Source organism: Carcharhinus amblyrhynchos, chromosome 5 (assembly GCF_965287045.1).
Source record: "Carcharhinus amblyrhynchos chromosome 5, sCarAmb.v2.hapA, whole genome shotgun sequence".
Classification (NCBI taxonomy): domain Eukaryota; kingdom Metazoa; phylum Chordata; class Chondrichthyes; order Carcharhiniformes; family Carcharhinidae; genus Carcharhinus; species Carcharhinus amblyrhynchos.
This window is the reverse complement of record NC_137328.1, coordinates 91,912,957-91,934,718: the sequence shown is the minus strand read 5'-3', so window position 1 is coordinate 91,934,718 and position 21,762 is coordinate 91,912,957. Positions and strand designations below refer to the sequence as shown.

At 42.4% G+C, this 21,762-nt stretch overlaps 1 protein-coding gene across 3 annotated transcripts in view; it reads left to right on the top strand.

Moving 5' to 3' along the window:
• LOC145343180 (uncharacterized) overlaps positions 1-10,235 on the top strand; it is a 195,150-nt gene extending 184,915 nt beyond the window's left edge. For 2 of the 3 annotated variants that reach the window (XM_080189181.1, XM_080189178.1), the window contains 4 exons: positions 2,738-2,882; positions 4,615-4,797; positions 8,476-8,615; positions 9,456-10,235. In XM_080189181.1, the coding sequence (XP_080045307.1) occupies positions 2,738-2,882; positions 4,615-4,797; positions 8,476-8,600 (453 nt within the window). In that variant the 3' untranslated portion in view covers positions 8,601-8,615; positions 9,456-10,235. The remainder of the gene's footprint in view (positions 1-2,737; positions 2,883-4,614; positions 4,798-8,475; positions 8,616-9,455) is intronic. The other variant, XM_080189180.1, reaches the window with a different exon arrangement.
• The last annotated feature ends 11,527 nt before the right edge of the window (positions 10,236-21,762 follow it).

The following is a 21,762-nucleotide window of genomic DNA, read 5'->3' as shown; positions in this document are numbered from 1 at the left end:
TAAACATTGCAAAGGGGTGCTTTTAAGATACAGCACATTCCATGAACTGTATCCTGTGTAAAAGCCACACTTAAAAAGTGAAGTGAAACATTACCATTATGCAGCGAATTCTACATTTTATCTATGTCAATGATTCAAACAGCACAACCTTGCTAAATTTATACAGCTTGGCTGGAATAGCCTTTTAATGAGTTGCTCTATCAGATTTGGCCCAATGTGGACAAGGCGTTCCAGTCTGATTCACTATCTGGCACTTAATACAGTCTAGCAACGACTACACAAAGCAGCACTGCCAAGACCATGCAGAACCTATGTTTGAAATATTACCATAAAGTCTCAACACTCTCAGAGAAAGTGTCCTCATTTTGAAGTTAAGCCTACACGCGATATGCACTTTAAAATAATTTCCCGGAAGCTTGTTAAAGAAATTATCTGCTGTGAACCAGTAAAAAAGATTGTAATAGAAAGGATCGTTTGACACTGGAGTTTTGAATAGCACCAAGTTTTACCCACATATTGGTTGGAATTTTCCAGCTGTTCACATCGGCTCTCGCTGGATATCCGGTGCCAGTAAGATCGTGAGAGGCGGGAAATCGGGTGTGACCCCGATTTCTCAACTCCCACGCGATCTTACCTCCTCGCCCCACCCATTGGCCAGTGGGGTGAAATGGTAAGATCATGACCATAGATTTGGGGCTGAACAAAAAAAAATGAAGAAGTTTTATTCAAAATTAAAAGCAAACGACTAAAATACTGAAAATTTTAACTCAGGTTTTGGCCCATCTTTCTTTGTGTGCTGACCAATGACCTTCACATGTGCAGCGTTTTCTATTTTAATTGAAGTTTTTATTTATTTATTTTTATCTTAAACACAGATAGGACCACATTTCATGATGTTAGGGTTAATCAGTGCAAATATTTTGCCTTTCCTTTTTGGCGATGGGGTTATAAGCATGTTCAACTGATGTCTTTATTTGCCCTGATTTGAATGAGTTAATTTATTCAAATTTTACAACTTCTTTTAACTTTAAAGTAAATTTTTTTTAAAAGATCAGCCTCTCTGTGATAAGGAACATGAAATGTGGTGAGGAAATGTGAAAATTTGTGAGATCAAATTGAGGATATTTATTCAGCAGTGCATTCAGCATTATTTGTTCAATCACAAAATCAGAAAACAGATATGCATGCTGAAACAAGCCAGAGAAATAAAATTCAGGCCAAATTTGCTCATGTGGTGAATTATTACTTGGCATATTTGTGCTTTTGTCTGTTCTAGCAGTTTTCATATTACATTGCACCACAACAAAAGTAAAAACTGGACCTCTTCACCCACACTTAAAAAAAACTTGTGTGCAATGTTATTTGGGAGTTGTCCAGATGACATTTCTTTTTCAGAACTTAATGGGTCTAGTAAAATATATTCTGATTGTTCTTAGGGGCCCATGTGCAATTGGGGAACAAGAAAGCTGGTTCTCGACAATGCAGGCATCCATTGAAATCCAATGAGGAGAGCACTCCTACAAAATGCGGTCACTTGCTGAAGGATAGAGGGCAGTTAGAAACTGAACTACATACTTACTGCATCTGAGATAGACACTAAATCTTATTTCACAGGATGTGAGTCAGACCCCAAATCTTTATCGGAAGAGTACTTGGGGCATCAGGCTCTGCATTCTTAAAGCAAGGAATAGACACTGAGATATTACAGCACAGGACCTCTGAGGTATTAAACCTTATCTCACAAGAGAATGTGGCAATCATGCTCTGAAAATCTGCAACACAGGGTCATGGAGCAATTAGCAATTGAATCTGGAATGTTTCAGTTTCGCAAACCTCATCCTCAAATCCACATTTTAATTCTGAATGAAACTACACTACTTTCCCAACAAAATGTTATGATGTTGGCATCTGCCTCATCTATTCACATTTAATTGCAACAGTTTATTATAATTAGCACATAATTGCACCAACATTAGGCATATTTGTGCTGCTAATATCAACATTACAACATGTATAACTTGTGCACCATGCTGGTACAGTGATTAGCACTGTTGCCCCACAGCGCAAGGGACCTGGGTTCGCACTGTCTGCGGAGTTTACACATTCTCCCCATGTCTGCGTGAGTTTCCTCTGGGTGTTCAAGTTTCCTCCCACAGTCTAAAAGACATGCTGGTTAGGTGCTTTGGCCATGCTAAATTCTCCCTCAGTGTACCTGAACAAGTGCCGGAGTGTGGCAAGTAGGGGACTTTCACAGTTATTTCATTGCAGTGTTAATGTCAGCCTACATGTGACACTAGTAAATAAACTATTAATTATCAAGAGGCTAAACTAAAGTATAACTCAGAATAAAACATCTAATTGTAATTTCTGGGCTTTGAAGCTTTAGAACATGGAGTTTGCATGTTTCCTCTGTGTCTGCATGGGTTTTCTCCCACAGTCTAAAGATGTGCAGATTAGGTGGATTGGCCATGGTAAATGTGTGAGATTATGGGGATAGAGCGCAGGTTAAGATTCTCTATCGGAGAGTCAGTGGAGATTTGATGGGCCGAATGGCCTCCTTCTGCACTATAGGGATGGTATGATTCTATGGGATCTTCTATACCAAAAATGCTGAAAATGTCACGAGTTCTGGACACCCTGTTGCACAGTCATTCTAATCCTGAGATGAGTGTAGCTATGGATAAACCAGACGCGACTGCTCAATGTCTTTGCTTTGTTATTTGTGTTTCTCACACAGCAATATGAAAACTGGCGACCGCAGCAGCCCGACAGTTTCTTTTCTTCTGGAGAAGACTGTGTTGTTATGATCTGGCATGAGGATGGCCAGTGGAATGATGTTCCATGTAACTACCACCTTACCTACACATGTAAAAAGGGCACAGGTGAGCTCTGCCATTTACTGTCTGTGATTGTCCCCATCCCCTTCTATTTCTTACTCCAGCTTTGCTGCAAAGCCCCATTTAGTGGATTAAAGCTGAAGATTTTGATTTGATTTGATTTATTAATGTCACATGTATTAGTATACAGTGAAAAGTGTTGTTTCTTGCGCGCTATTCAGGCAAAACATACCGCTCATAAAGAAGGAAATGAGAGAGTGCAGGACATCATGTTACAGTCATAGCTAGGGTGTAGAGAAAGATCAACTTAATGCAAGATAAATCCATTACAGCAATAATTAGTAAAGAAACATGAAAATACATTTCCTGCCTATGTGAAGTGGAAGTGTATACCAGGGAATTGTGATTCAGTGTTCCAATGGATGGAAAATCATGGATTAGTGGGTGTGTGAAATTTCCTGCTGTGCAATTTAAGTGTACCCCTGGAATTGCTCTATATTCTGCTTATTATCTCTCTGATTATTTTTCACTCACTATCTCTATCTCACTCGTCTGCAAGATTCAACTTCTTTTCTGCGCGGCATTCACTCGAAATAGCACCATTCCCTGGGACTCTGGCAGTCATTTCAGTGCCTCAACCAAGCCTTTATTCTCCATGTAAGGGGGTGGGTTCAGTTCAGTTGGCTTGACAGCTGGTTAGTGATGCCTGTAGCATGGGTTCAATTCCTGTACCAGCTGAGATTATTAATGGGTGACACAATAGTTAACACTGCTGCCTCACAGTGCCAGGGACCTGGGTTCAATTCTGACCTCGGGTGACTGCCTGAATGGGTTTCCTCCGGGTGCTGCAGTTTCCTCCAACGGTCCAAAGATGTGCGGGTTAGGTTGATTAGCTATGCTAAATTGCCCCTTAGTGTCAGGGGAGTGTAAATATGTGGGGTTACGGGGATAGGACATGGATAGGATTGTTGTTGGTGCAGGCTCAATGGCCCAAACGGTCTCCTTCTGCACTGTAGGGATTCTATAATTTGTGAAGATCCGCCTTCTTAACTTGCCCTTCACCTTAGGTGCGGTGGTCCTCAGGTTAAATCACCACCAGTCAGCGCTAATCATCTGGGTCTATGACGGTTTTACTTTACTCTTCATGTGTTGAGCACATGAAGTAAAGGGTTTGCAGGTCATTCAACTGTGGAAGGCATTGCAGGTGACTGGCCCTGTCCTCAATTGACATGTATGACAGCTTGGAAGTTGGGATTAACGATCAAGAGTATGAACTGTGATGATTTTGGGTTCTTTTATTGTTTTTACTCTGAATAATGTGTTTCAGGTCACACTGTCTGCTAAGCATTACCTCCAAGAACAATAAGGCTGGATTTTATGCCCACCTGCTGGGTCCGTTTTTGGCAGGGAGTTGGGGGGATGGGGGTGTAAAATATGACAGGTGCAACCCCACTGCCATCCCACCTACTCCTGACACAGTCCCCATAATAGAGGTGTGGATAAGGCACCCACTAGCCCGCCCACCTGCCCTTGGGCATATTGAGGCTCTGGGTCCCTGGCACTGTGAAGCAATAGTGATAACTGAGCAAAACATGACTTGAAACTATGTCTGTCCATGCCATTTAGCACTGAAATTTAATACACCAGTCTGCGAGTAATTTTCAAACCTAATAGACTAGAAAGAGATTGTCATTAACCTGCTTGGCAAGAAGCCCATTTATTCACATGTAAATAAGTCATCTACATTGATGTTAACATCCTGTTTCTTTTTGTTTAGTATCCTGTGGTCAGCCTCCTGTTGTGAAAAATGCTAGAACATTTGGAAAGATGAAGGCTCGATATGAAATAAATTCAATGATCCGATACCACTGCAGTGCCGGCTTTATCCAACGCCACTTTCCAATCATTAAGTGTCGAACCAATGGATACTGGGACAAACCAAAAGTCGCCTGTATAACACGTAGGTTTTGTCAATGTTGCGTGAGTTGCGGGAAGGTGAGGAAAAGAGAGAAGGAAGGTATAAAGATTTAGGCCATGTTTGAAATGTTTGCATATACACTTGTGGGCTTTTACAGAAAAGATGCTTCACAAGACTACATTTGACTGTTAGCTTTCTGGAGGAGTGTAAACATTGAGTAAGCATTGGGTGGTATGGTGGCACAGTGGTTAGCGCTGCTGCCTCACAGGGCCAGGGCCTGGGTTCGATTCCTGGCTTGGATCACTGTCTGCGTGGAGTTTGCACATTCTCCCTGTGTCTTTGTGGGTTTCCCCTGGGTGCTCTGGTTTCCTCCCACAGTCCAAAGATGTGTGGGTTAGGTTGATTGGCCATGCTAAAGTGACCCTAGTTTTGGGGGGATTAGCAGGGTAAATATGTGGGGTTATAGGATAGGGTAGGATTGTTGTTAGTGCAGGCTTGATGGGCTGAATGGCCTCCTTCTGTACTGTATGGATTCTATGGAGTAGCAATCAAATACCAGCTATTTTTATATTTATCAATTCTTCCCTTTTACAACTGCATGCCATTCTGCAGTGAAGTGTTACTTGTACAGGGCAGTGGCTAATTCTGCTTTGTGACCGGTAAATATGAGTAAATTCCTCCACTGAGACAACGTTCTTCTTATTCTAGATGTTCCAACACTGAGCAACCTGTTCTCACAATAATCAAAAGAGAAAATGCTGGAAAATCTCAGCAAGTTTGTCAGCTTCTGTAAGGAGAGAAAAGAGCTGGTGTTTCAAGTCCAGATGACTGTCAAAGCTAAAGGACATAGGAAGTGGGAGGTATTTATACTGTAGGGTGAGGGAATGAAAGATGAGTCATTGTCACAAAAAACAAGGGGAAAGGCTGAGAAGTGTTAATGGCAGTCCGTGGAAAGAATAGGCAGAGAAGCTGAAATCAGAGGTTAAGCTGTGACAGATGAAGATGTGGGGAATGATGGGTGGGAGAGAGGTAAAATTGAGAAAAATTTCCCCTTTTCTCCCTTTCCCCACTTTTCTCAATTTTATCTCTCCCATCCATCTCCCCCTCCCCCAACATCTTCATCTGTTACAGCTTACCATCCGATTTCAGCTTCTCTGCCATTTAGCCATTCATACCTTCAGTTCTCTCTATGGACTGTCTTAGCCTTTCCCCTTGTTTTTGTGATGAAGACTCATCTTTCATTCCCTCATTCCCTCACAAATAACTCACACTTTCTGTGCCTTTTAGCTTTGACAAAGGGTCAACTCTTTTCTCTCCTTACAGATGCTGCCAGACCAGCTGAGATTTTCCAGCATTTTCTCTTTTGGTTTCAGATTCAGCATCCACAGTAATACGCTTTTATCCATTTCTCAGAATAGTACATATCACGTTTGTCAGTTGATGCTTTGATCTGGCCTCAGGGTCTTGAAATGGCAAGAAATTCATGTATCAACTATGCCACTTTGGTAAATAGAATTTACGATATTCAGATATCTGGGGGTGGCCACTTTCCTGAGGATTGTTAAATCTCTTTTCTGCTGTTGTATAAGTTCACGAAAGAAGATTAATTTTGTTTGAGCAGGCAGTAAGGAATTATTGCCTAATACAAAGTTGAATTTTCAATCCACACACTAATGTAGTATCCAGGGCTGATGGAAGAACAGATCAGCTATAGTGACCTGCATTTTCATTTCACCATGCTCATTTGAATTAAGGTTGTGAATGCTTGTTTGGAAGCTGAACCATAGAGAAGAACAGTTGAATGTTCTCTCTAAAGGCTTCCAAATTTTCACATCAATAATTTTCCCCAAGTAAGACACACTGATAATCTAAGGTGACACATGAGTGCCAAAAATAATTAAACAATACTATTGTATTTAATTATTTTTTTAAATGGCATAACCAAAATGCTAACATTGTGACAGATCAAAATGTTCAAATGACAAATGTCTTTTAGAAAATATTCTCTAATGCATCATAAAAGGTGGTTGAAATATTTCAGCAAAGTTCCCTAGATGTAAGATTATTTGCAGTTGACAAAGGTTACTCAGGGAAGATTGTGAAATCCAAAAAAAAGTGCATCTTTATGGTTGGATTGTAGTTTGCCTGAGCATATTGTAGATTTCATTAGTTTCACTTAATCTTTCTAGTTTTTTAATATAATTAATTAAATTGTTCATACATTATTCCCTAATAAGCTCACAAGCCATTTGATGTACAGAATTGAACATTTACTATTACCACTAGGGCTATAACGTGCATCTCCTTTGGAATTTATTTTGGGAAGGTTAACATCAGTGAAATCATAGTCATAGTCAGCAGTTAGTTTGGGCTTTAAGTTTTACTGATGATTCCAACTCCTAATTAAAGTTAATATTGCATCCAGGCCATAATCTGGAAAATTTTATAGAATGCTTGTAGTTTTGAGCTAAGCATATGTTGGTCGCTTGCCTATCCATCATTTCAGGTTGCAATGGATCAGCACTTCCCAAACTTTGGGCCACACTCACAGTGGCTGCCTTGGAGCTTAGACTGAGTACTAAGAGCTGTGAGGCCGTGTTATATCCTCAAGTTTTTTCTAATAGTGGACCTGCACAAATCTTTAAGGTCTGAATTCTGCTGCAAAATACCTGCAGAAAAGTTAGCTGTTTTGTTTTAAACACTTCCCACTATGCTCAACCTCACCACTCTCTCCACACACTGCCACTCAGCAGTTGAAATGAAACCCCTCACAACCCTGTTCACTAGCCAAAACCACTTTGGCTGATTTGTCTGTTCCCTTGTTTAAGGGCACTGAGCCCAATTGCAGTATTCCAGCTATCACATGAGTTCTGTACAAGCCAAAGACTACAGATGGGACTTAGTGCTTTCAGAGTTGTGGGTGGGATTTTACAGCCTCACTCATCCCAAAGCCATGAAATCCTGCCCACGGTCAACAGACCTTTCCATTGTCTGCCCCTCGTCTGCTCCAATTCCTGTGGCGGGCGGGGCGGTAAATTTCCAGCCAGTGTCTTTAACTTCTTAAATTCCATTCTAATTCATTTCCCGCATCTAATAGTGCACTAAGGCAGACTTTCATCTATTTCCATATGTAGGTATTCCTTGAACAGATCACTAGTCTGTTGCCAGAGGCTTATATCTTTAGGAGTGCCACTTCACATCAAGCGTGACTGACAAGGAACCTGTCCCGCTCTTCCCGCCAGCCATTGAAGTGTTTGGAAGGATTTGCAGGTTGAAACAGGCAAACTGTGTGACTATATTGTAAACCCAGCTTCCTTAGCCATCAGGTCCTGGGGTAGGATTCAAAACCCTTTGCTTCAAGCTCAGAGGCACTGCACCGCACTGCACACTACCCACTGCACCACAAGACCATCGTCTGAGTGCTCCAGTTTCTTCCCACAGTCCAAAGGCGTGCTGATTAGATATATTGGCCACGCTAAATTCTCCCTCAGTGTACCCAAATAGGCACCGGAATGTGGTGACTCGGGGATTTTCACGGTGACTTCATTGCAGTGTTAACACAAGCCTACTTGTGACACTAATAAATAAATTAGACTTCATCCTCTTAAAGCATTGGCTGATTTTTCCCGATTTTAACCCCAGCTGTTGGAAATGCGAATCCATTGATCATTTCATGGTGATGGTATAATCATTTTCTATTTTTTCTCTTCTGTCTAATAGCTTCCACATATCAAAAGAACTCTCAAAGGTATATTCACGGATTGTACCGAAAAGGAATCAAAAGCTCACAAGACCCCATCAGACACCATCATCGCTGGATAAGGAAATTCCATTCAGGACACTGACCACACCACTGAATGGTGGGAAACTGTTCCTTGCTTTTCGAGCCAAATCTGTCCCAAACAGTGCCTGTACTAACACATTGGGGTGGGAAATATTTCTTTAAATAAAAAAAACACAGAGGGCAACATCAGTGTCTTCAGAAAAATGTGACGATTAAAAGAAATGCAAAGTGTTCATTTCTAAACAATTTGAATAAGTTTACACTGAAACAGTCCGAAGCCCTCTTGTTTCTCCGTCCATTTCATAGCTCCAATATTCAGCATCTTTCAGTCAACTAATCCCCTTGCCCCTGTTGTTTTGTAAACTTTGGACAAGCCCTTTATTTATATGGTGCATTTACTACACATCCGTCTGCAGGAGTATTTTAACACTAATAAGTATTTTAAGAGTGTTTCTTTTTGCACGTTTTTCGCCATCTTTTAATGTCACTAGTTTTCTGTTTTACCACAGCATATGCAAGTAGTTACACGTTTCTTTCAGCAGTGACTGCCAGCCAATGTAAATTGACATGTCCGTCATACCTTTTCACCTTGTCGAGCTATTTCTGAAATGTATTGTTAAGATTAAAAAGGAAACACATTTCACTATTTATTGCATTCATTTCAGATCTATGATAAACTGTTCTTTCAGTGCCCCCTAGTGGATATTTTGATTTACTTTCTTGCCATATTGTATTTGTACGAAGGGAACTGTCGTTAACGTGCTGCTTTGTAGTAATCTGGGGTGGCTGCATGAGCACCATTTTGATTGCTGCGCCAAATACACTATTGTGGTCTCTTATATAGTAAGCAATTTTACATGACTGGTGTATGGGAAAGGTTATGGCGCATTAATGTGAGTGGAAACTGTTTTTGCAGAGCCTGGATGATTAATTGTCTGATTCAAAAACATTCAACACTCCGTTCCTCAATCGATCTTTCACTTCTACAGCTACAAGACCCTGTGTGTATTGTATTTCTAAGGATGCAAGGTGGGATGCAAGCCCAGAGACTGCATTGTGAAGCTGCTCTTTAACTCACCTGGATACAAGCAATCAGAATAGCAAGTGCAAAAGGACGCTACATGACCTTTCCAAAGCCATTTGGCTGTTTCTGAGGTCAAAGTGCTAATATATTAACTTTGTCAGATATGGCAGCTTTTTGCAGCCCTCACTAACCACACTACAATATGGAGCTGCCTTTTTCTAAGGGTGAATATAAACCTACTTTTTTTTGTAAAAAAAAACAAAAAAAATAAATTAATTTTTGTATATATAACCATCTTAGTGCATTTTTTAAATGAATGTTTATGTCTGAATGTGACAGCTGTATAGCATATGTTGGTGATAACGTATGGTGACTTAGTCTAACTCTTGGGATTTTTAAAATTTGCTTTGAAAGGATGGGATAAAGAAAAATGGAACTATATATTTTTGTAACATTTCTGCTGTTAACCCTTGGGAATCTGTGTCAAGCACCACAGGCTTTTACAATTTGCACTGTGGGGAAAGATCTAAGTACGTAATTTTGATTCAGATTTTGATTATATTCCCGAGGTCTAATTTTAATTCAAATTTGTGGCAAGCTTGCTTAGAAGCCACTTACAAATTATAATGAGAGCAACCAAATCTCATTGATTTAAATTCAACCATGGAAACATTGGGGGGGGGGGGGGTTTGGGGGGCGGGGGGGGGGGGGGGTGGGTGGGGAGAAGCAGAAATCAATTAAATTATCCCGTGGTTAACATGTGGTAAGAACAAAGACTTCTTCTAAAAATGAGAACCAGTCTAGTCGACAGCAAATTTTTCATTGTAGTAAATTCATTTCTAAAAAGAAAATATGCCGGTTACTCCACCCATTTTGGTCCTCTCTTTCTAAGCAGTGACGAAAATCACTCTGTATGATTTTTATTCCTTACAATGCACACCGAACAATACTGTATTTATATTTTAACTTGTATAGTGTATAATGTGAATGTTTGGGTATTTGTGACTGAAGTACTGAAAATCTTTTGTTACTTTTTTTACATGCTGTGGTTCACCAAAGAAACCAAAACAAATCTTGATCATGCTGTTTCTATTTTCATGCATTAGTCCTACTGATAGAACTGACTTGAAGATCATTATTAAAAGTAAATCTGAAGCTTTTCGCTATACTGCAGTGTGGAGACACCGTGGAGCTCAGTTATTTTCTTGCATATTTACATCCCAATTTACTTTAGGGTTGCCAATCCTCTTGGATTACCCTGGAGAATTTCATCTCCAAGACACTGTTGTCAGCAACATGGAAGAAAAATAATTGGGGACTTAAAAATAAATTGGATGTTGTCTCCATTTTCTTTGCACACTTCCACTGATTTGTTCTAAAAACATTGGAGATATTGGAATTCAGTCAGATTAATAAAGAGTCCGTCCGTTTTCCAGTCAATATGTGGAAGTGCTGTCCTGTGAGAATTAACTTGTTGGGCAACCAATGATGGGCATCGTGATAAAACTCCAGGAACACATCCAACTAGAGTTGGCAACCCTAATCTGCTGTTAAATAAAAACACACACACATACCATTTCGCCATTTGTATACTTACATGGTTTTATGAGATAACACACACTGCTTTACAGTAAGACAAGAGCTCTTAAATCCAAGCAAAAATACAATGTCCTCAACTAACCTGTGTCTGAATTTATATTCTAAGTTGAGTTTTCGGATCACTGATCTGAACATAAACCATTTCTCCTTGTGGTTTGCCTGTGTTGGACATCCTTATACAATTGTCTTTATTGGAACAAAGCTGCTCTAAAACATTCTTACTTCATAATACTGTCACCAGACATTTTATATTTTTCCTCTTTTTTTGTTTCGTTTGGCTTTGATTTCACAACCATAAATTATCTAAGCAATGTGGCCTAGAAAATGATTTGACCTGGAACAGCTCCTCTGATGTGTAATAATTCAAATAGGGAAAAAAAAATCCTTTAATTTCCTACTGAAAGTTGATTTTTTTTTCATTTGTGGGACATGGGTGTTGCTGGCCAACATTTACTGCCCATCCCTAGTTGCCCTTGAATTGAGTGGCTTGCTAGCCCATTTCAGAGGGAGGGCAATTGAGAGTCAAGCACATTGCTGTGGGTTCATTTGTAAACCAGACCAGATAAGACCAACAGATTTCCTTCCCTAAAGGACATTCGTGAACCAGATGGGTTTTTCCAACAATGGTTTCATGGTCGTCAGTAGATCCTTAATTGGGATATTTTTGATTAAATTCAGATTTCATCATCTGCCATGGAGGGTTTCCTGGGTTTGGGGAACCCAGGTCTCCAAATGTTAACTGAGTTTCTGGATTAATAATCCACTATTGATACCACTAGGCTAGGCTGCAAAACAAAATTGCCTTTGGTTTTGCCAAGTATTCATGGAATGTATGTGTTATAGCCCATCTATGGCTGCAAGACCTTCCATGCCCTAGAAACTGTTTACTTATCGATTACAAGATTTCTCTATTGGAGCTGATGGGTGGAGATTTTCCATCTTTCCTGCCATGGGAATTGTAGAGGGTGGGACACGGACCATGCAAAGGTCCATTGATCTCAGGCGGGGTTTCCCAACCTTAGGGCAATTGCGGCTGAAAAATCCCACCCGATATCTATTAAATGTGCTTTCCTCATTCAGTGATCTGTCCTTTGCTGACTATTTCCTTGCATTTCGAAGAGTGGCATCTTATCGGGGGAAAATCAGACTCAAGGTGGAAGATTGACCCAGTCCCATCGGGCAGAGTTCTCCCAAGTCCTCATGGGCATGTTTGATTGTGGGGGGACGGTGACAAAATAAGGAGGGAGGGCCCTGAATCGGATTCACACCAGCATGAACCTACAGCAGGATCTTCTGCTGGTGTCTGCCATGGTGGGTCAGAAAACCAGTCAGAGGATGGCACAAACCTAATTTGCACACTGTTAATGGGATGCAGATGAAAGCTTGACTCTCCCCACTCGATTCTCTATGATGCTGGCAGGAAAACACGCCAGTATCAAACACATTTGGAACAAGATGACCTACAAATGTTGGGACTCAGCTGAACAATGTCTGGGGCTGCCTGCAGTATAGAGGCCAACCACAACCCTAATCCCTACCGCAGCAGTGGGGTCAGGAAAGCATCTGCAGGTACACCTTCCAGAGGGGGATCTATCTTCCAGCTTCAGAATGTTCCTGAAGATCCATCTTCTTCCTCAGCAGATCTGTCTTCTGGCCTAGAGTGCTCATGGAGATCTATCTTCATTTTCAGGAGGTGCACCTTTTTTCTTCAATGGTGAGTTAGCGATGTTGGGCGCCTTTCCAATATGGTGTCCAAATGCAGCAGTGGACTGTTCATTATCAGGCCAGCCCATCACAAACACAGCACAAAACTGGGTGCATGATTGATGAAATCAGGGCCAGAAAATTTGGCACGCTTTTCCACCAACCACACTCCGTGATCCTGCTGCCACCACTTAGTCCAAAACAGAAGCATTCTGTCCCCGGACTTCCTATTACTTAGCGAACTTGGTATTCTGGATGGCTTAATAGAATTATAAAATTTTACAGCACAAAAGGAGTCTATGCGGCCATTATGTCTGCACTGGATCCCGAAAGAGCTATCCAGCTAGTCCCATTCTCCAACCCTATCTCTATAGCTGTCTAAATTCATCACTTTCAAACATGTATCCAGCTCTCTTTTGAAACCTCCAATGGAATCTGCCTCCACCACCCACCCACACAGCACATTCCAAATCCCAACAAACCTTGAGTAAAGAAGTTACCATCTCATTCCTGAGGGAAGTGAGTCTCTCCTAGGAGTCCAGGCCTGGGTCTGGTCTGGATTGATGTGAGATTGCCAAAAACCATTGGTGACATCGGAGCATGGGTGACCGAGCCATGCTACAGAATTGTGGAAAACCCAAAGCCACAGTGCAGAAATTCTGGGATGTAAATGTCATGAGAAAGTCTGGCCCACGAAAACTCTCAGACAAGTAACAAACGGCTAGTTGAGGTCCACTTTGGTGCTAAAAGTATACCCCAATACTGAGGAAATCTGATCAGTGGGTCAAACCTACTTGGGAACGCGTTGTACAATGTGCGCAAAGAACTTTTAAAGAAATATGAACATTGACCCAAAGCCTTTTAGTGTCACCAGTAGCTACACAACAATAAAAGTGAGAACAGGGAAAGAAAATATACTTGCATTCCTCATCAGCATTTCTCATATACTTAGGATGCACCCAAGTGATTCCACGGTCAATTAGTTATTTTCGAAGAGTCTTCACATGATAGCCAATTTGCTGAGCAAGTCCTCATAAGCTTTAATGAGGTAAACACTTTGCTAACCTGTTTTGGTTGAAGAATGACTATGCACCAGGATGCATTCTACTGCAGTTCTTAGAAGCATTAACATAAAAAATAGGAGCAAGTGTAGGCCGTTCAGCTCGCTGAGCCTGTTCCACCATTCATTATCATCGTGGCTGATCATCCAACTCCATAGCCTGATCCCACCTTCACCCACATCCTTTGGTCCCCAGCACCCCAAGAATTGTATCTTAACTCCACGAGTTAATGCAATGCAGCGTTTTGTCCTCAACTGCTTCCTGTGGTAGCAAAAGAGAACTTTTTCTTCAAATAGAACTTTCCCATAGAATGGCTACAGTGCAGAAGGCAGCCATTTGGCTCAACAAATCTGTACCGACTCTGACAGAGTATCTTGCCGAGGTCCTTTCCCTGTAATCCCACACATTTACCCTGCTAATTTCTTCTAATCTATACATCTTGGGACACTAAGGAAGAATTTGGCATGGCCAATCAACCTAACTTCTGGACAGTGGGAGGAAACCGAAGCACCCAGAGGGAACCTGTGCAGACATGGGGATAATGAGCAAATTCCACACAATGACCCGAGGTTGGAATTGAGCCAGGGTCCCTGGCTCTGTGAGCAGCACTGTTTACCACCATATCCACTTTTGTATCCACTGGAACAAGCAGACAGGGTCTGGATTTAATGACTGGAATTTTGCAGCAGGGGTGAGCTGGGGTTTAACATAAAATCGGGGGTGTGGGAGAGGATCCTCTGCACTGGCGGCATTGCTAACTCATAGCTCCAGGGATCTGTGTTCAATTCCCAGCTTGGGTCACTGTCTGTGGAGTTTGCACAGTCTCCCTGTGCTGTGGTTTCCTCCCACAGTCCAAAGATATGTGGGTTAGGTGCATTGGCCATGCTAAATTGCCCCTTAGCATCCTGGGATGCGTGGGATAGAGGGATTAGTGGGATAAATATGTGGGGTAATGGGGATAGGGCCTAGGTGAGATTGTTATCAGTGCAGGCTTGATGGGCTGAATGGCCTCCTTTTGCACTGTAGGGATTCTACGAGATGACTCATGACCCACTCAACCTTTGGCGAATTGAGGCTATTAAGTGGTAGCCTTGTCTGGACACCAAATATCCTCCAACCCCTCTGAGATAGTGCCCAGGAGATCATACTCTAGATGTTGCTTTTACTACTTTGTTCATTCCATTGTAGAAGGCTGAATGCTATTCATCAAAGCCTACATATTGGAAGTGATGACATCTGTCCAGGCCATTGCAGTCTGTGGGACATAAGCACTCGCTGCTGCAGCTAGCACCCATTCGAGCTTGATCCACATTGTTGAGGAGTCATAGAGTCATCGAGGTTTACTGCAAGGAAACAGGCCCTTCAGCCCAACATCTCCATGCTGCCCTTTCTTTTAAAACCCCTAAGCTATCCCAATTGCCTGCATTTGGCCCATATTCCTCTATATCCATTTTATCCATGTAGCTATCTAAGTGCTTTTTAAAAGACAAAATTGTACCCGCCACTACTATTACCTCTGGCAGCTTATTCCAGACACTCACCACCCTCTGTGTGAAAAAATTGCCCCTCTGGATACTTTTGTATCTCTCCCCTCTCACTTTAAACCTACGCCCTCTAGTTTTAGACTCCCCTATCTTTGGAAAGGATATTGACTATCTAGCTGATCCGTGCCCCTTATTATTTTATAGACCGCTATGAGATCACCCTTCAGCCTCCTATGCTCCAGAGAAATATGTCCCAGTCTATTCAGCCTCTCCTTATAACTCAATCCATCAAGTCCCGGTAGCATCCTGGTAAATCTTTTCTGCACTTTTTCTAGTTTAATAATATCTTTACTATAATAGTGACCAGAATTGCACACAGTATTCCAAGTGTGGCTTTACCAAAGTCTTGTACAACTTCAACAAGACGTTCCAACTCCTGCATTCAATATTCTGACCAATGAAACCAAGCATGCAGAATGCCTTCTTTACCACTCTGTCTACGTGTGACTCCACTTTCAAGGAGCTATGAACATGTACCTCTACATCTCTTTGTTCTGTAACTCTGCCCAAGCCCTACCATTAACTGAGTAAGTCCTGCTTTGGTTCAATCTACCAAAATGCATCACCTTGCATTTGTCTAAATTAAACTCCATCTGCCATTCATCAGCCCACTGACCCAATTGATCAAGATCCCACTGCAATTGGGAATGCCATAAACAATAGATACGGGTCACGGGTGGAGGGGGGACTGGTAATGTTAAAATGGCGGCGCGGGCTCGTTGGGCCAAAGGGCCTGTTTCCCGGGCTGTTTTTGTTCTTTGTTCTTTGAGATAACTTTCTTCACTGTCCACTAGGCCACCAATCTTGGTGTCATCTGCAAACTTACTAACAATGCCTTCTATATTCTCATCCAAATCATTAATATAAATTACAAATAACAATGGACCCAGCACTGATCCCTAAGACACACTGCTGTTCACAGGCCTCCAGTTTGAAAAACAACTCTCTGTATAACCACCCTCTGGCTTCCGTCAAGAAGTCAATTTTGTATCCATTTAAATACCTCATTCACTCTGACATTGTAATGCAACCCTTTTGCCAGTTCTGATATTTGCTGCACATTTTCAGTGAGGCTTTTTGGTGCCTGGAGTTTGATAATAGTGCCAGCATTCCATTCTTTCCTGGTAGGGTTCCTGAAATCATCGTTCTGCTGCTTGTCAAACAATACTGTTGCAGTCAGGAACATTCTTTTTTGAGCACCTGCTTTGTCAAACAGTTCCTCTCTGAGGCTGAAATAGGAGGATTACTCCCTGAAGATGGCATGGTGGCACAGTGGTTAGCACTGCTGCCTCAGCGCCAGGGTCCCAGGTTCAATTCTGACCTTGGGTGACCGTTTGTGTGGAGTTTGCACATTCTCCCTGTGTCTGCATGGGTTTCCACCAGGTGCTCTGGTTTCCTCCCACAGCCCAAGGATGTGTAGATTAGGTTAACTGAACATGTTAAATTGCCCCTTAGTCTCAGGGCGATTAGTGGGGTGAATATGGGGGGTTGCGGGGATTGGACCTTGATGGGATTGTTGTCGGTGCAGACTTGATTGGCTGAATGGCCTCCTTTTGCACTATAAGGATTCTATGATTCTATGACACCAGGAGGCAGTGCAACCGTTTGGATCTGTGGTACATTTCAGAATTTAAATGTGGTACCTGCAATGTGACCTGCATGCAGACAATGGTAGTCTGCACTATAGGGGAGCCTGTCATTCTGGCGAAACTGTGGTCTCACTCTTCCTGCTTCCCACTGACAAACTGGGGGATATTGGGAATGTCACCCGCTCCAACCAGGAAGGAGTCTAATGCAAAGGGGTTCACAACCACAGTCACCATTACAGCTATTGGCAATGCCATCCTCACCATTCTGTGAGGGAGTAGATTTGTCTCCCACAGAAGCGGCAGATATCTTTGAGCATCTCTTTTATCAAGAACTCTTCTTCACTGAGTCTGAGATAGGAGAAGATCCGAGATTGATATGGCCTCCTGCTGGGAGCCCTCCTCCTCCTCTCTCTCCTCCTTCATCGAGCTGACTTCTCTTCCCCAGTGTGACCTTTGCACATTCTCCCCATCACGCTGCAAGCCAAGGGACTTATAAACTACTGCACCCCTGACTGGGAGCAAATAGTGTGAGCAAAACCACTCCCTTCGAAGTAGCGGTGCAAACCTCCAAATGCTTCCACTATCTTAGGAACAGCCAATGGAAATCAGTTAGCAAGTAACCTGGAAATAATTGATGGTTCTTTTACATTGAGCTGGTAGGTGGTCTTTCTGCTGTTGTATTCAGGAGATTAAGAGACAGCAATTTCTGGGCGGCTGAGATTGTAAATGGCACTGTAAGAGTTAAACTGACTGACTTTATGGTCTGCCTGCCTTGCATACTTCCAACAATGCATGCTCCTCATGCCTGTGCTAATGGCATGACCAAAATGGCATCCAACATGGCCAGTCCCCTGAGTGTACATGCATGATATGGATATCATTCTGGACCCAAAATGATACCCACAGAATTGAGAGTACAGGAACCACACAACAGAATTTTGCAGCCATAAACGTTTAACTAATGTATGTAATTTGTAGATACTATTCATTGTTAATTTTCAGGGGTCACGGTGAGTTTATTGCCAACTAATATCATGAAACATTTCCTCATTTAATTGTGAAGTGAGTTCATTGCTGAGTTTCTAAAGCAACTGCTTGTAATGAATTGTAAAACTGGACTGAATTTTTATCCTGGGCTCGGGAAGCTTGACCCTTTCCTGCCAAATGTTTGACTCTGAGAGATGCGAATGGGGATGAGTCAGATATTGCAAGTCACGATGCAGTGCAGGAGGAACTTGGGTATGGATGCCTTTTAAGATTACCTTGGCCCCGAGAGATCAGCACTCAGCAACCAAGCTCCCAATATCATTCTTATTCTCCCTTAACCTCACAGCTAACCCCCTCACCTCCACCAACGTCCAGCCCACTCCATGTTGTCTCATATCCCCCATGCTCCCTCCTTGCTTTCTCATCATGACATGATCCCCATGGCTCCTCCATAGCCACTCTCCCGATATCCTTTCCTCAGGACCCATGCAATAACAATATGAACTCTTTAAAGGCAGTTAGAAAATAAATTAAATTTCCAACAATCTAACAAAACTGTCATTCAGACAACGTGGCAGCAATTCTCCCATCTGCGCCCGCCAGTTTTCTGGTGGGTCCAACTGGGAGATGCTTGCCTGTGGCCTTGAACGGGGATTTGCGCATGTGTGGGGAACACAGGCACATCTCCCAAGGTCGGCAAAAGGTCGCCAGCCGGATCACACTAGAAACCGGTGGGAAGGCAAGAAAGTCGTTTAAATCTTTTTAAAATCTATTTTAAATATGTAAATTAGTTAATTATCAGGACCTCTCAGGTTCCGATCGAATCTCCCACCCCGTTAGGAGTACTTCATTTCAGCGGGGTTTGGACTAGCTTCCCACATTTGGGGAACGAGCAGGAAACCCTGCCAGAATGAAGGGGGGGCAATCAGGGCCCCCCAGGGGGTCGGATGGCAGTGGGGTGATTCCCCCTGGGCATGGACACCCTGGCAGTGCCAGCCTGTGCCCCCAGTACTGCCCAAAGGGCAAAGTGACCATGCCCAGGGGGCACCTTGCTACCGCTCATCAGGCATTGGGCAGTGCCAAGGGGGCAGAACCTTTTGTGGGTGGGGCCTGGGTGCAATCGATGGAGGTGGTTGGGTCCCGCTGCCAATCTGCATTGGGATCAGTCTGGGATGGAGAAAGAGCAGCGATTGGGGCAGGCTAGGGGGGATTGGTCTGCCAGGAGGGGCTGCCTTTGGGAGGACCTGTCTCCGAGGACATCTGACCCTTGAAGGGGTAAGGAGGGGGGTCTTGTGGGTGAGCACTGCGGGGGTCCTGGGCTGGCCAACGATCTCAGCACAGCACAGCACAGCGATCGGGCTGGCCAGCAAAATGGAGACTGACAGTCTGCGGGCACTGTAATGCGCCAAGCTCCAGAACTGTAGACTCCAATGCAAATAAGCCTCACCCTCCTGAGTTTTTAATGAGATTCACAGCTTGGCCCTCTGCATTGCATGGAGTATGGAGATTCGGGTGAGAATCTGACCTGTCAGAACTGGCGTGATCTTGTTCCGTTTCGCCGCCAATTCAGCACTTCTGGGAGAATCGCCCCTCAGTGCATTTTTTGTGAAAAGTTATTTCCACTGAAAAAAATGTAAATCCCCATAAGTTGTCATTAACTTGTGAAAACAAACAAATATCCCTTTAAAAAAACCATACCAAGGGCTGAATGTTATTACAATCTCTTAAAACTGTCAATCAAACCATGCTGTCACATCCTTGAACAATTATGTCAACAAGCCACCTGCTGAGCTCAGGCCAGTAGTTGCTTTTGAAACTCAGCAATGTGTTCATAATGGCCACAACTATCAAAACAACCACTAAACTGAAAAGCCAAATGATACCTTTATCATTTCAAAGCAAGCTACCCATCATAGGACAGTAGGACTAGAGGGCACAGCCTCAAGATAAAGGGGGGGGGGGGGGGGCGGTTTAGAACGGAGTTGAGGAGGAACTTCTTCACTCAAAGGGTGATGAATCTCTGGAATTCTCTGCCCGTTGAAGTGGTGGAGGCTGCCTCGTTAAATATATTTAAGACGTGGGTTGATAGGTTTTTGATAGGCAAGGGGATTAAGGGTTATGGGGAGAGGGCGGGAATGTGGAACTGAGACACGACAGATCAGCCATGATCTTATTGAATGGCGGGGCAGGCTCGAAGGGCTAGATGGCCTACTCCTGCTCCTATTTCTTATGTTCTTATGTTCTTATTAAATAGAATGGAGCTGGTGATTAGATTTCTCTTTCCTTTCAACAGCAGAGGAATATTTGACAAGGTAAAGATCTTTGAGCACTTAAATCACAATCTAATACATGATAGGAAAGTTTACCAGCATATTTTTCTATAGTGTTGAATGCATTATAATACTTTGTTCCAGTGGGAAAGTATCTCAGCACAGCTAATCAATTTTACCTTTTTAAGATAATCACTGCAGTTAAAACACATCTCATAGTGAAATCCAAAGTTATCAATACATATAAAACTTTGATGGCACAATGTTTCAGACTCCTCAGCAGACTTGCCCCAGTGGTTTTTTAATGTGTTCATGGGATGTGGGTATTGCTGGCTGGGCCGGCATTTGTTGCCCATCTCTGATGTCAGTTAAGAATCAATCACATTGTTGTGGGTTTGGAGTCATGTGTAGGCCAGGCCAGGTAAAGACCTTCCCTAAAGGACATTAGTGAACCAGTTGTTTTTTTATGACAATCAACAATGGTTTCATGGTCACCATTAGACTTTCAATTCCAGATTTTTATTGATTTCAAATTTCACCATCTGCCATGATGGGATTCAAACCCGGGTCTCCAGAGCATTACTCTGGGTCTCTGGATTACTAGTCTAATGACAATACCACTACAACATTGTCTCCCCTTATGAACCCTCGAATGAGTTTCTTTGTTAGGGCTTCCTAAACCTATGAGCACATAAAAATAGCTGGGGGGCGGTGGGGGGGAGATTTAAATTTCCTATAGGGCAACCTTGACCTGAGAAGAGGTACATATGTGGTGATGACCATGCCTCCTGACCAACAAACAAGTTCAGCCAAAAATAGTGCAGTGTCAGGAAAGCATCACAAATATAAAATTATTGCAAAAATTCTAAGCTTTTGTCATTCCCATCTCCATTCCCATCTCCATCATCAGACAAAACTTAGACCCACGATACTCAGTGAAAATCACAATTATTAAACATGCTAGAAGAGCTGTTGATTGTGTTTCTTTTAACATTTAACACATCTGAAGAATTTCAACTATCAACATTACATTAATCGCATGATACAGTAATTGGTGTCTATGTGATGCCATTATGATTTTAACAGCAAGTCCAGTGTTTCAGCAGACACTAAAAGCACAAATTCTGACAATGAGAGAGCTGAATAATTAAGTACAAGATGCATCCACAGAAAGCTAACATTATTCAGTCAAAATTGGTTTGGACTGTTTGAAAGGACTATTCTACTTTAAAAGACTTAGACAGCCTTTATAGATCATTTACCAAGCATTCAATGTATTGACACACTCCAAGTTTAAGTGCATCACTGATTCACCACAAAATTGTTGTATCATTTGCACATGGTGCAAATATAATGGACAAATTCACATTAGACTATTTTACAATATATCACAATGTCTCCATCTAGTGGTCACTCCATGTGGAAATTTTTTCCTTTTACTTGTG